We start from the raw sequence: 15,577 nt of genomic DNA on the forward strand, positions 1-15,577 counted from the left end.
TGGTAAACGCCATAGCGTGCACTATTGAGTTTTATATAATAACTCAAGTTATTCTCGCATTTTGATTGGTTCTCGCCTATGATCTATTAGAGGACAGACGCACGATTGACGTCATCATTTCAAAGTTTTTCCCTCTGTGTTTTAAAATGGCGGAAAGTTTTGACAATTTAGATAATATTTTACATGACTGGGCAAAAGATAAGGTACAAGAAAGTCTTGTCCAGGCATTGAACATGTACCAGAAGCATAGTCTAGCAGGAAGAAGAAAGATGAAGCCGTTTCTGTTTTAGAAAATGACTCGGAAAAAATACTCGAGCAGTCTCAGTCGGCAGTCGAGCGAGACTAAACCAAACACAAAATTGGTCTTGGTTAGCCGAGAACCATTGCTTTATGTCGAATTTAACAAACCCAATAAACAAAACGTTTATGAGATTAATTTATTTAAAACATTGAACTTTTCTCAGTCTCAAAATAATTGTTGACACAGTGATTGTCTGGAATGAAACATCAAAATCACCTCTTAAAATCAGTGAAAATAAACACATAACCTTGCTTTCCGATGCGAATGTTCCGGTCCGTTTCAGGGCACAGCAGCGAGCAAAGTATAGCTCACTACAGCTCACGGCCAACTGTATCGCAGCTAAAAGGTGTCTCCGACACTATTTCACACTGAGTTGAGAATCACCAACCACAGAGGACACAAATTTCCACCATCACTAACGTTCCTTTCATTCAAAACTCGAATCGAATGGCCTCCAGGTTGACCGCAACCGCAAGTTTTCCGAGCGTAGTTTTTCAACTCCTGCAATATTCGAAGCAACATCCAAGCTTTTCGGCTCACAGGGCTGCTCTGATGACAAAACCTGACTTGACTTATCCAGCATTTTCTTTAAGATTTGTGGATTTCGCAGTTCAATTCTGCTTTCGCTGCAAGTTTTCATTCCACGAGAAGCGACGCTCGAGTCAAGTTTGACAGTGGCGTGATTTTCCTGCCCAATCAAAATTCTTTGCTACGCATAGCAACCAATGAGATTGCTTGAATTTGTATAGACAATAGATTACGTCAAATGGCTTTTTTTCGTGTTCGCCAAAGTGGGCAAAGGCCGGCTTTCGAGTTATGTTGAAAGATTTTGAAATAAAAAAAAGCTTTATCTGTAGTAGTTTGTTTCGTTATTATATAAAACAAATAGATTCCATGTTGCCGTGCGTCTGTTCAGTAATAGATCACAGAAGACGTCAACATGTGGCAAGAACATCAGTGACACACTCGGCTATCGCCTCGTGTGCCACTTTTTTGTTCTTACCACATGTTGACGTCATCTGTGATCTATTACTGAACAGACACACGGCAACATGGAATCTATTTGTTAAATGGATGCACGCGGGAGGTTGCTAAGCACGAAAGAAGCGTAAGAGTCGCACGAGGCGATAGCCGAGTGCGACTCTAGCTTCTTGAGTGCTTAGCAAACCTCCCAAGTGCATCCATAACTCAATAATGCACGCTATGGCGTTTACCATTAGTTTTATAACATAACATTGAGACATTGGAACAACAGAAGTCCTTTTATTGAGCTACATCACAAAAAAATGTTCGTGTAGTCTTACATGACAAGAGAAAACAAGCGCGCGAAAATTCATTCATGACAACCGACTGCACACCAAAAGCTCGATAAAGTTTCATCTTCAGACAACTGTGAAGACAGTTTCGCACTTCTGGCAGAAGAACGTCGGCCATTACTTTGGAAACAATGTCTGTCAAAAGGTTTGCTTTGTAAACATTAGCACACACGTCAGCAGCGTACACCCATGGGCAAATAGTAGATGCTAAATTAACCAATCAGAGCGCGCGCTTTGCTTTAGTTATGTTATAAATAGAATTATTGTCCCATATCATGGGGACAACCCCAATACTTGAAATGGCGCGCACTTACGGTCTCCGTCCCCGATTATGGCTCCTGATATGACATTACGAATTGCGTCACCATATATTACGGAAAGGATCTGCGAGCAGGAATGCCTTCATTCGGAAAGAAAAGTTCTGAGGCCAGATTTCAAGAAAAGTGAAGACGCTGAAAGCTTTTAAAGAAACTGTCAATTCTGTTTACGGGCCATCTCTTGAATATGGGAACGAACAATCTTTTCCTTTCACTGACACGTGGACAAAAGAAAACAAAACAGTAAACCGTTTACAGAAAGAAATGTTATAATCATTTGTGCTTACTTTTCTGCTAGCCATTGCATTCTTTCGTGATCTTTTATGCGATATCTGGTTTTAAAAAGTTTCTGAGTTAATAATTAAATTAAGTATTACTTTAACAAATTAATAATTAACGCAGAACCGTCATTGAAAAGTGGGCGGGATCGGGATTTCCAGGCAAGAAAAGCGGGATGCCGGGATTAACAGCAAAACATGGGCGGGAAAGCGGGATCTGAGAACCCTATTGTGGACCCTCTTCTATGGCATGGTATAAAATAGTTATGCAATGCTCTGTTTCGTTGTATACCGTGGAATATCTCAATCTCCTTCAAACCTGTGAGATGCGGGGATTTTTTAGCGTCTTGGTCGACGATGGTCGATAGAAAACCGTTTATATCCTTCACAGACTTCACATTTTGTCGACCCTTTTGTGGTTTCTGATCATTTCGACACCAATTAAAACAGCTCCATTCCATCACGTAAGTTTTTTATGGCTGTGTCTGCTAAGTTGGTTAAATAACTGGATTGTTTCTACATCCTCGGGACTCCACCAGTAAGGCGGGTTAACCGCTTGCAGAATTTCTTCCAATACAGCACTTAGGGCCTGATTACATGGCGAATTTCAGCCCGGCTAGGGGGGCTGAAATATTAGCCTCGGCGCCAAATATGAAATTGTGTGCGAAAAGTCTCCAGAGAATCAAAATGGCGCCGAGAACACGAATCGTGAAAATAGGCACATTGCTTCTCTCGTAGTTTGACCTTTTGCTGGCGCTCAATTTTTATCTGTTTGGGATAGTAACACCCTACAATGATGATGGAACTGAAACGAAACCTGTCTTCTCAGCCAGAAAGACGTACTTTTATAGAAAGAAAATATGTCCTCAAGCTTGCCGAGTTCATAGCCCGGGGGGGTACTTTGGGAATTTCTGGGTGGGGATGTGCCGCTGTGACCCTGGAACCCTTAGCCTATACCAGAGCTAGTTCAGCTGAATTTTGCTAACCTATACTAGAGTAAACTCCCCAAATCCCCCCATCTATTGACACTGTTGAGGCTGATTTGCGTAAATTTAAACTTGCCAATTTGATTTTTTTATAGTTTTGAGTGGCAATTTCTGGTTTCTTACTCCAGATAAAACCTTCAACCAACCAGTCAGTTTTGTGAAAAATGATACCCTATTCTAGACCCAAACGCTCTGATTTACATACCCTATCCTAGAGTAAACTGCTTGAAAACCATACCTTTCACAGCGGCACATACCTATATAGCCCATACATTGCAGTGCCCCCCCCCCGGGGGTTCATGGCTTCCCTGACAGCCTCGTGCTGTTTAACCTTGTCTCGATGTTCTCATATTCCATCTGAGCTTTGAAATTAGAGAGATATTCTCTATTTTATCGCCTTTATTCCACTGAGATCGCTTCTACTTCGTAGCGGCAGCCATCTTATTTCCTGCTTTTCAGCCCGGGCTGAAATTCCGTTTCGATTACATGGGATTTTTTCAGACTTTTCAGTCCGTTTGCCCGGGCTGAATCCTTCTTCATGTAATCGCCAGTTTGATTTCATGAGAATTTGTTCCAGAAGCCGGACTGAAATTGGCCATGTAATCAGGCCCTTAGTATTTTCGCTAATTTTTCTGTGCTATATTTCAGTGCTCTGCAGCCCCCAATTTTATTTAACGCCCCAGTGCCTAGCGCTTTTAGGATGACTACTTCAGTATTTCCCAGTGCAAATAAAGAGTGGCTAGAAATTCATTCCTTTAGTAGCTTTCTCTTACTTTCTCTCAGACTCGTCATAGCCGTCATGGAGGTTGCAGCAATTTTTAGATCTCCCAGAAAATATGAAACATGAAGCGTGCATATATAATTAAGTCGACAGCAAATATTAACCAGAACAACAAGTGCTGCACGTGCAGTTACTCTCAGTAGGCTTATTTAGCAAGAGAACGGGAAAGTCACTTGACGACGGCGCGCGCAGTACAAATACCCAAATATGGTCAAATTGGAACAGAATCCAGGTTATTCCGCGCGCCTTGCAGTCGCCATCTGACCATATTTGGGTATTGTACTGCGCGCGCCGTCGTCAAGTGACGTTCACGTTCTCTTGCTAAATAAGCCCAGTATGAATAATCTGAACCGTCGTGATTACGTAACTCTGATGAATACAAAGATGAAGGGCGAACGTCAAGCTGCAGAGCTTCTCGATGCTAACAACATTTCTTATTCAAGTCAGCTTCTTCAAACAATGAACGATTTCAGAAAGGAAGGAATGTTTTGTGATGTTATCATCAACGTAAAAGGAGGACGAAAATTTGCTGCACACTGCACTGTCCTTGCCGCTTCTAGTCATTATTTTCGAAAGCTGTTCAGTTTTAATTCGCGGCCAAGGAGTGATCATTTTGAGGTCGATTTGGAATGGCTGTACCCCGATGATGTGGGCGATATCTTAGACTACATGTACACGGGACAAATACAGTTAGGAGACAACGCTGAGTTAATCTTAACAGCTGCTACGTACTTCATAATCGAGGATCTACAAGAGGTTGTCACAGACTTCTTGCAAGAGCACTTGAACCTTTACAACTGCTTCTCCATTCTATCTGTGGCCGACGAGCATTCGCTCCAGGCGTTGAAATCGTCTTGTACCCGTTTCATCAGCGCAAATTTCGTGCAAGCTACTGGCACTCCGTCGTTTCTCAGTTTACAGGAGACTTTGCTGGAGGTGGTCATCTCGAACGATGATCTTGCTGTGACGAATGAGAAGGATGTCTTTAGTGCAGTCGTGCGATGGATCAGGCACGACTTAGACATCAGAGCGTTCCATTTTGAAGATCTTTTCTCTTGTGTTCGCCTGAGACGAATGTCAAGGGACGTTCTTTTGAATATTGTAGCCAGAGAAACGCTCGTTCGGGAAAGCACCACGTGTTTGTCGCTTGTTCAGGAGGCACTCCAAACAGTCGGTTTACACGAGCATATTAGCATAAGCAGTACGGAAGTCCCTAAGGAGTTTGTTAGTGCTGTAGTTATGTGTGGTGGCACTGGAAGCAAGTATGTTACTCAAAACATTAAACACACTGTCTGCTACGTGCCTGCCATTAATAAATGGTTTGATTTACCGGATATGCTTCATGGGCGAAAAGGTCACTCGACGGTTTTGTGTAACGGTGTTCTTTACAGCATTGGACATCACTCCGTTTTCAGCCAAGAAGGCAGCCGCTTAGTCCAGTGCTTTGTTCCGGGTGGCAGTGCCTGGAACACTCGCGCCTCACTGCCGAGAGGAAGCTGCTTCTCGGCTGCGGTCACTCTCCAAGGCCAGGTGTACGTCCTCGGTGGCATCCACCATGAGAACGACGGTACCATGGTGTCAGCTCGAGTCAGTCGGTACAACCCCGCGGTGGATAAATGGTACCCTGTCACGAGCATGAACTGTGCTCGGCAAGGTTTATGCGCAGTGGTGCTTGATGGTAATATCCTCGCGATAGGAGGACGCGGTGAAGATGATACCTTCCTGCGCACGGTAGAGCGATACGAACCGCAGCAGGACCGCTGGATCTTGGTGGATTCTATGGTGAAAAGGCGCTCTTTCGCTTCCGCAGCGGTCGTGAGCGGTAGAGTTTTGGTGGTGGGTGGTCGAGAGAACGATCATGACTCTGGAATTCTAGACTGTTGCGAGATGTATGATCCTACCAGTGATCAGTGGACCGTGGAGCCTGGGAGACTGAACACAGCGCGCTGTGCTGCTGGGATAGGCGCTCTGGCAAATCGTGTTTTCGTGTTTGGAGGCGAGAGCGAAGAAGATGCACTGGACAGCGTGGAATGCTGGGATGTTGAAGTCCGTCAGTGGACCATTGCAACACACATGCCGTTCAGCGCCTTCCACGTTCAAACTGAGGTTCTTTGTCTACCCAAAGAAAGACTTGATGGGTACTTCAGTTAGGGCCCAGATAAACACCAGACCGGGTCGTTCGAAAGGTGGATATCGTTATCCACCAGGGCCCAGTTGTCCGAAGGCTGGATAACGCTATCCAGCGGATAAATCGCTATCCACTGGATAAGTTGTTGACAACTTATCCACTGGATAAATAAGTGACAACCCGGGCGAGATAAATAACTATCCAGCGGATAGCGTGGTTTCTTTTGTCAACACTTATCCACTGTATAGCGATTTATCCGATGGATAGCGTTATCCAGCCTTCGAATAGCTAAGGCCAGAACATTTTCCGTTTACCGGAAACGGAAAACGGATTTTTATGTTCTCGTATATCTTTAAGGGGCGTTATTTTGGACTATTCTGTTCATCAATGTGGGCTTCAAATCGGACGAAATGGCTGGGAAAGAAAGCCGGCGTAGAATAGCCGAATTACCAAACACATACAATGGCCGAAGTAGGAATGAAGGGAACTGTAAAATAAAACGTAATAGACACATTAACCAGGCTAAAAAAGAGAGCAGCTATTCATACCAGAAAAAGGTTAAAATGGATTGCAATGAGCTAAACTGACACTGGCAAAACAAAGCAATCACCTTAACCTCGCTTTCAAAAGTATTTTATTTTATTCTTATTGTAACAACATTACCCAGACAATCACACTAGGGTGGTATTTTATCTTTTTAACATATAATTTTCAAGTTTTTATATTTTATTGGAACAGGGCCTGTATAGATAACAGTCTTGTAATGCAAGCTGAAAGTGCACCTGATATAAATGTAAGTGAAGGCTACTTGCTTTGTTTACAACGGTGTTTCAATTGCCGATTTTGTTCCTTTTCAATTCTTTGTTCTAAAGCGTAGATTCCATTCTTGGGCCAGAATAAAGTGGCCGTAATAACGAGGTGGTCGTAATAACGAGGTGGTCGTATTAACGAGGTGGTCGTATTAACGGAGTGGTCGTAAGGCGGGTTCCACTGTAGTATTTACATTCGAGAAAAATGACTCGAAATCAATGTTATTTCCTCCTCAAATAAGCCAATATGATTTTCGAATTGACATTTCAGTGATAAATCAGACAGTGATAAAACCATCCCAAACCAGTTTGGTCTGACACTGAAACGTCATGGACTTTCACTTCCTCAACAAACTGTTTCAAATCTGTCTAGTAGGGGCTACGCTGAAACCTTGCGTCCCGTCCACATTTACACATTTGCAAGCGGATATTACTCATTAGCGTTTGTGCCTTTTGTTCAGGCGCAAACGATATTATGCTTGCGAATTTTCGTCTCAGTTTCTTTAAGACTCCACAAAATCAGTAAGTTGGTAAAGCAGAGAGCTAGCACGATCTATACCATGCCATAGAAATTACAGCCAATCAGAAAACAGGAAAGTCGTATATTCGACGGTATTACATCCAACCTTCCAGTCATGCGCCGCGCGTAACGTATGTCGCATTGATTGTGCTTTCCTATGGCATGGTATGAAATAGTTATGCAATGCTCTGTTTCGTGGTATGCCGTGGAATATCTCAATATCCTTCAAACCTGTGAGATGCGGGGGTTTTTTAGCGTCTTGGTCAACGATGGTCAATAGAAAACCGTTTATATCCTTCACAGACTTCACATTTTGTCGACCCTTTTGTGGCCTTTTCTGATCATTTCGACACCAATTAAAACAGCTCCATTCCATCACGTAAGTTTTTTTATGGCTGTTTCTGCAAAGTTAGTAAAATAACTGGATTGTTTCTACATCCCTCGGGAGTCCACCAGTAAGGCGGGTCAACCGCTTGCAGAATTTCTTGCAACACGGCACTTAGTTTTTTGTGCTCATTTTTTTGTGCTGTATTTCAGTACTCGGCAGCAACCAGTGTTATTTAACGCCCCAGTGCCTAGCGGATGACTACTTCAGTATTTCCCAGTGCAAATAAAGAGTGGGTAGAAATTCATTCTTTTGGTAGCTTTCTCTTACTTTCTCTCAGACTCGTCATAGCCGTCATGGAGGTTGCGGCAATTTTGGATCTCCCAGAAAATATAAAACATGAAGCGTGCATATATGATTAAGTCGACAGTAAATATTAACCAGAACAACAAGTATTGCATGTGCAGTTGTCATCGGCGGCCACTCATCAACCGGAGTGAATCTCTCTTCCTGCGAGGTGCTAGATCCGGCCACCGAGGAATGGGCCTCGCTCCCAAACATCTCCGTCCCGCGCCAGGCGGCTGGTGTTACAAGACTTGGAAACCGGATTTACCTGTTTGGAGGCTGTAATAACTCGGGGGGCTTGGACAGCGTGGAGTGTTGTGACGAGCGCAAGAGAAGCTGGGAAACCGTCAGCAAAATGCCTTGTAAAAGATCCTGGGTCCAGTGTGGCGTTCTCAGAGTGGCAAAAGAGATTTTTGAGTTTTGCAACGTTCCCTGATTGAAAATGTTGCACAATCGAAAGCCAACCTTAATTAATCAGTGTGGCGATGTCTGGTTGAGACATATATATTCGTACTACGAACCTAACTATCAGAATCGAGAAGATACTGATAATAGTGAAGTGATAATAAGTTAATTTTGGAGAACAGTACTTTAGAAATGACAAAAACCATTAGAGACGTACCGTTAATTTTTTTTGAGGGGATTATTGTAATTTCTTATTTTCAGCAACAGTAAGTGTAAATAAAGATCGATTAGTGATTAGTGGGCGGGACGGGCTGGGCAATCACCCAAAAACAAATTTTGTGCACAGCAAACAAAAATCGTGCAAGGGGAGCCATGGGAAAAATTCGAGCAAGTGCTTTCTACTATTCAGGTCCTATTTTGGATGTGAAAAAAATTCTTGCACAACCTATTAATCATTAAAAGCGAGAAAAAAATTCATGCCTCAGAAAATTTCTCAACACCCTCCACCCCTCCCCCCTCAAAAAATAACGGTCCATCCCTTACTAAGTGAGAATGACTAAATAACCAAAGCGTAGCGCGCCTTTCTCGCGCGTCGGTGACATCTATCGTGCTCACGCTTTGTCCCGCTAAACCGCCTGTTCTGCAGGCTAACGATGGCGTAGATGGCAATGGACTACAATGTGAAAAATGCCCGTACGTTTTCAGTAATTAGCCTTCAAACCGGAACAAGGAAGTATTTAATGTTTATTTCGAAAACTTCCATGAGTGCAATATAGTGTAACGGACTCGATTTAATTGCAAGTAGAATTCAATGTCCTTCGGCTGAGTGTTAAGTTTCTTTATGACTCGTAATTAAACGAGAGTATTGCCACTAGATCTGCTCACTGGAGCGTGTATCATTTCACCTTTATTTTCTGGAAATTATAGTGGCGAAATATTCTTGGCAAGAAGGTGTGCAAAAATGTTTTGGTTCTTAATTATTTTGATGCCGGAAGAAACTGATATAAAGCATAATAATTGAAAAGATAAAACGTTGTCCATAACAAGGGATAAAGGGCTTCTGGCTGGATGTACTGCTCAAACCGCTGAATTAGATGATGTGCATCACTCATGTAAACAGTTTCCCGTCAAATTGCCTTACAGCCTGCAATTTCAGTCATCTCCCTTATCCCTCAGGGCTAGGCTGAGAACTGGAAAAGGCTGACATTCCAGTTGCTAGAGTTCAGTTGTGTCCTCTGTATACTTCCGTGTTGTATTCGGTTAACCGGAAATAGACTTCGAAGACTTCTTTGAAATCTGAATGTCTGATAACGTATGCAAAATTAAAATGTTTTGCTGAAGAGATTCATATTTACTGGATTGTATTCATTTCTTATAGTCCCGCTTGCGTGTTCCCAGTGGAATACAAGTAATCACGCTCATCCTTTCTTTTATCCAGACAGAGTTTCCTGTTCCTTTTTTTCTCCGAATTCAAGACTTTTTCCTTGAAAATCGAGGCTTTCTCCGAACTCAGATACCGGAAATGGATTCCATCACGTGTCTCTTCTCAGAACTAATACAAAACGGCAGTGAATTATTTTGACTTTCTACTGCAAAGACCAAGTTAAATTCCTCCCCCCATGTTTGAAACGAATCAAACAAGATCCCCGTGCTATAGAACATGCGTAAAAGATCAAGAAAGTCAATGGAATTAGCAAAAACAAGGTAGCGTAGAAAAAGTCAAACATAGTGGGTACTGAGTTGTAACTGATGAAAGAAAATTAGCGTCATTAATTAGTTTAGGTGTCAAGATGGAGCCTCTTGAGGAGAAGGCCCCAGGGCTCATTCTCCGGGCCCCCCGGGGCTTAGTCATAAGATGTTTCGGTAGTTTTTAATTTCTCTTGAATTGCGGTATCCTTCAAACCTGTGAGATGCGGGGATTTTTAGCTTCTTGGTCGACGATGGTCGTTAGAAAACCGTTTATATCCTTCATAGACTTCACATTTTGGCAACTCTTGTGGTTTCTGGTCGTTTCGACACCAATTAAAACAGCTCTATTCCATCACGTGATAAAATTTAATGGCTGTGTCTGTAAAGTTAGTTAAATAACTGGATTGTTTCTACACCCCTCGGGACTCCACCAGTAAGGCGGGTTAACCGCTTGCAGAATTTCTTGCAATATGCCACTTAGTTTTTTTGTGCTAATTTTTTTGTGCTATATTTCGGCGCTCGGCACTTCCAATGTTATTTAACGCCCCAGTGCCTAGCGCTTTTAGGATGACTACTTTAGTATTTCCCAGTGCAAATAAAGAGTGGGAAGAAATTCATTCCGTTAGTAACTTTCCCTTACTTTCTCTCAGACTCGTCATAGCCGTCATAGAGGTTGCAGCAATTTTTAGATCTCCCAGAAAATATGAAACATGAAGCGTGCATATATAATTAAGTCGACAGCAAATATTAACCAGAACAACAAGTATTGCACGTGCAGTTACTATCAGTATGTATGAGCTGAACCGTCGTGATTACGTAACTCTGATGAATACAAAGATGAAGGGCGAACGTCAAGCTGCAGAGCTTCTCGATGCTAACAACATTTCTTATTCAAGTCAGCTTCTTCAAACAATGAACGATTTCAGAAAGGAAGGAATGTTTTGTGATGTTATCATCAACGTAAAAGGAGGACGAAAATTTGCTGCACACCGCACTGTCCTTGCCGCTTCTAGTCATTATTTTCGAAAGCTGTTCAGTTTTAATTCGCGGCCAAGGAGTGATCATTTTGAGGTCGATTTGGAATGGCTGTACCCCGATGATGTGGGCGATATCTTAGACTACATGTACACGGGACAAATACAGTTAGGAGACAACGCTGAGTTAATCTTAACAGCTGCTACGTACTTCATAATCGAGGATCTACAAGAGGCTGTCACAGACTTCTTGCAAGAGCACTTGAACCTTTACAACTGCTTCTCCATTCTATCTGTGGCCGACGAGCATTCCCTCCAGGCGTTGAAATCGTCTTGTAGCCGTTTCATCAGCGCAAATTTCGTGCAAGCTACTGGCACTCCGTCGTTTCTCAGTTTACAAGAGACTTTGCTGGAGGAGGTCATCTCGAACGATGATCTTGCTGTGACGAATGAGAAGGATGTCTTTAGTGCAGTCGTGCGATGGATCAGGCACGACTTAGACAACAGAGCGTGTCATTTTAAAGATCTTTTCTCTTGTGTTCGCCTGAGACGAATGTCAAGGGACGTTCTTTTGAATATTGTAGCCAGAGAAACGCTCGTTCGGGAAAGCACCACGTGTTTGTCGCTTGTTCAGGAGGCACTCCAGACAGTCGGTTTACACGAGCATATTAGCATAAGTGGTACGGAAGTCCCTAAGGAGTTTGTCAGTGCTGTAGTTATGTGTGGTGGCACTGGAAGCAAGTATGTTACTCAAAACATTAAACACACTGTCTGCTACGTGCCTGCCATTAATAAATGGTTTGATTTACCGGATATGCTTCATGGGCGAAAAGGTCACTCGACGGTTTTGTGTAACGGTGTTCTTTACAGCATTGGACATCACTCCGTTTTCAGCCAAGAAGGCAGCCGCTTAGTCCAGTGCTTTGTTCCGGGTGGCAGTGCCTGGAACACTCGCGCCTCACTGCCGAGAGGAAGCTGCTTCTCGGCTGCGGTCACTCTCCAAGGCCAGGTGTACGTCCTCGGTGGCATCCACCATGAGAACGACGGTACCATGGTGTCAGCTCGAGTCAGTCGGTACAACCCCGCGGTGGATAAATGGTACCCTGTCACGAGCATGAACTGTGCTCGGCAAGGTTTATGCGCAGTGGTGCTTGATGGTAATATCCTCGCGATAGGAGGACGCGGTGTAGATGATACCTTCCTGCGCACGGTAGAGCGATACGAACCGCAGCAGGACCGCTGGATCTTGGTGGATTCTATGGTGAAAAGGCGCTCTTTCGCTTCTGCAGCGGTCGTGAGCGGTAGAGTTTTGGTGGTGGGTGGTCGAGAGAACGATCATGACTCTGGAATTCTAGACTGTTGCGAGATGTATGATCCTACCAGTGATCAGTGGACCGTGGAGCCTGGGAGACTGAACACAGCGCGCTGTGCTGCTGGGATAGGCGCTCTGGCAAATCGTGTTTTCGTGTTTGGAGGCGAGAGCGAAGAAGATGCACTGGACAGCGTGGAATGCTGGGATGTTGAAGTCCGTCAGTGGACCATTGCAACACACATGCCGTTCAGCGCCTTCCACGTTCAAACTGAGGTTCTTTGTCTACCCAAAGAAAGACTTGATGGGTACTTCAGTTAGGGCCCAGATAAACACCAGACCAGGTTCTTCAAAAGATGGATAACATTATTCACAAGGGCCCACTTGTCCGAAGGCTGGATAACGCTATCCAGCGGATAAATCGCTATCCACTGGATAAGTTGTTGACAACTTATCCACTGGATAAAGAACTGACAACCCGGGCCAGATAAATAACTATCCAGCGGATAGCGAGGTTTGTTTTGTCAACACTTATCCACTGTATAGCGATTTATCCGGTGGATAGCGTTATCCAGCCTTCGAATAGCTAGGGCCAGAACATTTTCTGTTTACCGCAAACGAAAATGGATTTTATGTTTTCATAGATTTAAGGGGCGTTATATATTTTGGACTATTCTGTTCCATCATCGTGGGCTTCAAATCGGACGAAATGGCTGGGAAAGAAAGCCGACGTAGAATAGCCGAATTACCAAACACATACAATGGCCGGAGTAGGAATGAAGGGAGCTGTAAAATAAAACGTGATAGACACATTAACCAGGCTAAAAAAGAGAGCAGCTATTCATACCACAAAAATGTTAAAATGGATTGCAATGAGCTTATGTTAACTGACAAAACAAAGCAATCACCTAGCTTAACCTCGCCTTCAAAAGTATTTTATTTTATTCTTATTGTAACAACATTACCCAGACAATCACACTATGGTGGTATTTTAACTTTCCAACATATAATTTTCAAGTGTTTGTATTTTATTGGAACAGGGCCTGTATAGATAACAGTCTTGTAATACAAGCAGAAAGTGCACCTGATATAAATATAAGTGAAGGCTACTTGCTTTGTTTGCAACGTTGTTTAAATTGGCGATTGTGTTCCTTTTCAATTCTTTGTTGTAAAGCTTAGATTCCTTCAGACTAAAATGTTATTTTCATTGTCGGGTTTGCAGCCCGTCACACAATTGCCCTCACACAATTATAAAGGAATCTAGCGCTCCAAAAATAGAGTAATCTGACGGCTAGTGAAGCACGTATCACTATATCGGCCTGAATTCGTGTACGATCCTGGTGAAGGCTACAATTATAGCTGCGCACTATAGCTCATCTTTCAACGGAGGAGTAATATATTTCAATGAAACGCGTCCTAAAATAGATAGAGAGCTATTTTTACATCCGCCAAAACTGATAAGGAAGTGACCACTTTCAAAACCTACATACAGTGGAACCCCGTTAATGAGACCACCTTTGGGCCATGAAAAAATGGTGTCATTAACGAGGTGGTCGTATTAAAGGGGTTCTTTAAATAAGAAAATGACTGACTGAGCTTTTTTTTTTGGGCCAGAATAAAGTGGCCGTAATAACGAGGTGGTCGTATTAACGGGGTGGTCGTAAGGCGGGGTTCCACTGTAGTACTTACATTCGAGAAAAATGACTCGAAATCAATGTTATTTCCTCCGCAAATAAGCCAACATGATTTTCGAATTGAGATTTCAGTGATAAATGAGACAGTGATAAAACTATCCCAAACCAAACGAACAATTATTCTTGTCACAAGGCCTGTTTGCAAACGAAGCTTTCGACTGTATCGCACAGTCTTCATCAGCGATTAAAATGAGCTTTCGTTGTCACGTGAATGCAAATTGTTTAATCACGTGACAACAGATGGTCAAAACTGGCGGGAAGATCATAGCCCCCGTCCCTGTTCAGTGTTGGGCGTTGACGTCTGATATGGATGGCCTCCTCTATTTTCCTTTTGATAACTATCGACTCTATCAAGAATCTTGACTCCTTCCCAGTCGACCTCGTGGTTGGCCTGAGACTGGTGTTCCCGGATTGCAGATGTTGTTTGTTTCTGATGTTTCACCCACTCGCTTCTCCAGAGTTCTCGCTGTCTCGCCAATGTAATGCTCTCCGCAATCGTTGCATGTAATGTCGTATACCACGCCCGTCTTCTTTTCGGTTGGTGTCCTGTCTTTAAGATGGACTAAGATGGACCTCAGCGTGTTGTAAGGCTTGTGGTATGTGCGGATTTCTTGTGCCCTAAAGACTCTACTAAGATGTTCTGAGAGTCCAGACACATAAGGCAGGCCTACGGAGGTTGGTCTAGGTGACCCCGAGGTGCTGCTCTCCTGACCTGTGGGGCTGGGTCGAAAAGGGACTTAAAACATCCAGCGTTTGTAACCATTTGCGAGTAGCGCATTCTGCATGTGCCGTACTTCCTTTGCCTTATCTTCCTCCTCGCCAACAAGGTGTTCTGCTCTGTGTAGGAGGGTCCTCACAACTGAACGTTTATGATGTATATGATGGTTGGAGGTGAAATTGAGATATTGATCCGGGTGGGTGGGTTTCCTATACACAGCTGTTTTTGTGCTCCCATCTTCATTTACATGGACACACGTGTCAAGGAAGGGTAGTTTACCGTCTTCCTCTTGCTCGCTGGTAAACTTTATGTGAGGGTTAATGCTGTTGATATGTTGGGTGTAACTATCAATGTTGGCAGCGTGCATTTTAGTGAACGTGTCATCCACATAACGATACCAGATGTCAGGTGGATTGGGTGCCGTAGATAGGGCAAACTTCTCGAAGTGCTGATCAGATCTCTTGTAGTTCCTACGTTGGCAGCGTTTATCGTATGCGGTCCCTCGCAGTTTATGGTTTCTCATCCATGTAAAGGTTGCCAACTATCAGTGAAATAGGAGATCCCATGGTAGTGCCTTTGTTCTGCCATTCTTGGCAGAACAAAGGTGTATCTCTCTTCCTGCGAGGTGCTGGATCTGGCCACCGAGGAATGGGCCTCGCTTCCAAACATCTCCGTCCCGCGC

The 15,577-nt window shown here is 43.5% G+C and overlaps 2 protein-coding genes across 2 annotated transcripts; both read left to right on the forward strand.

The window, feature by feature from the left end:
• Positions 1 to 4,103: 4,103 nt before the first annotated feature.
• Positions 4,104 to 6,930, forward strand: LOC110065411 (kelch-like protein 7). Its single transcript, XM_089273451.1, has one exon. The coding sequence runs from the start codon at positions 4,316 to 4,318 to the stop codon at positions 6,128 to 6,130; it is 1,815 nt and encodes a 604-aa protein (XP_089129577.1). The 5' UTR covers positions 4,104 to 4,315; the 3' UTR covers positions 6,131 to 6,930.
• Positions 6,931 to 10,946: 4,016 nt separating this feature from the next.
• On the forward strand, positions 10,947 to 13,619 carry LOC149103942 (kelch-like protein 7). The gene has a single exon (XM_089273139.1). It carries the CDS (start codon positions 10,990 to 10,992, stop codon positions 12,802 to 12,804), a length of 1,815 nt encoding a protein of 604 aa, XP_089129265.1. The 5' UTR covers positions 10,947 to 10,989; the 3' UTR covers positions 12,805 to 13,619.
• Positions 13,620 to 15,577: the final 1,958 nt, after the last annotated feature.

This window comes from Orbicella faveolata, unplaced genomic scaffold (genome assembly GCF_042242905.1).
Source record: "Orbicella faveolata isolate gen_17 unplaced genomic scaffold, um_ofav_v1 contig_35, whole genome shotgun sequence".
In the NCBI taxonomy this organism is placed as follows: Eukaryota; Metazoa; Cnidaria; class Anthozoa; order Scleractinia; family Merulinidae; genus Orbicella; species Orbicella faveolata.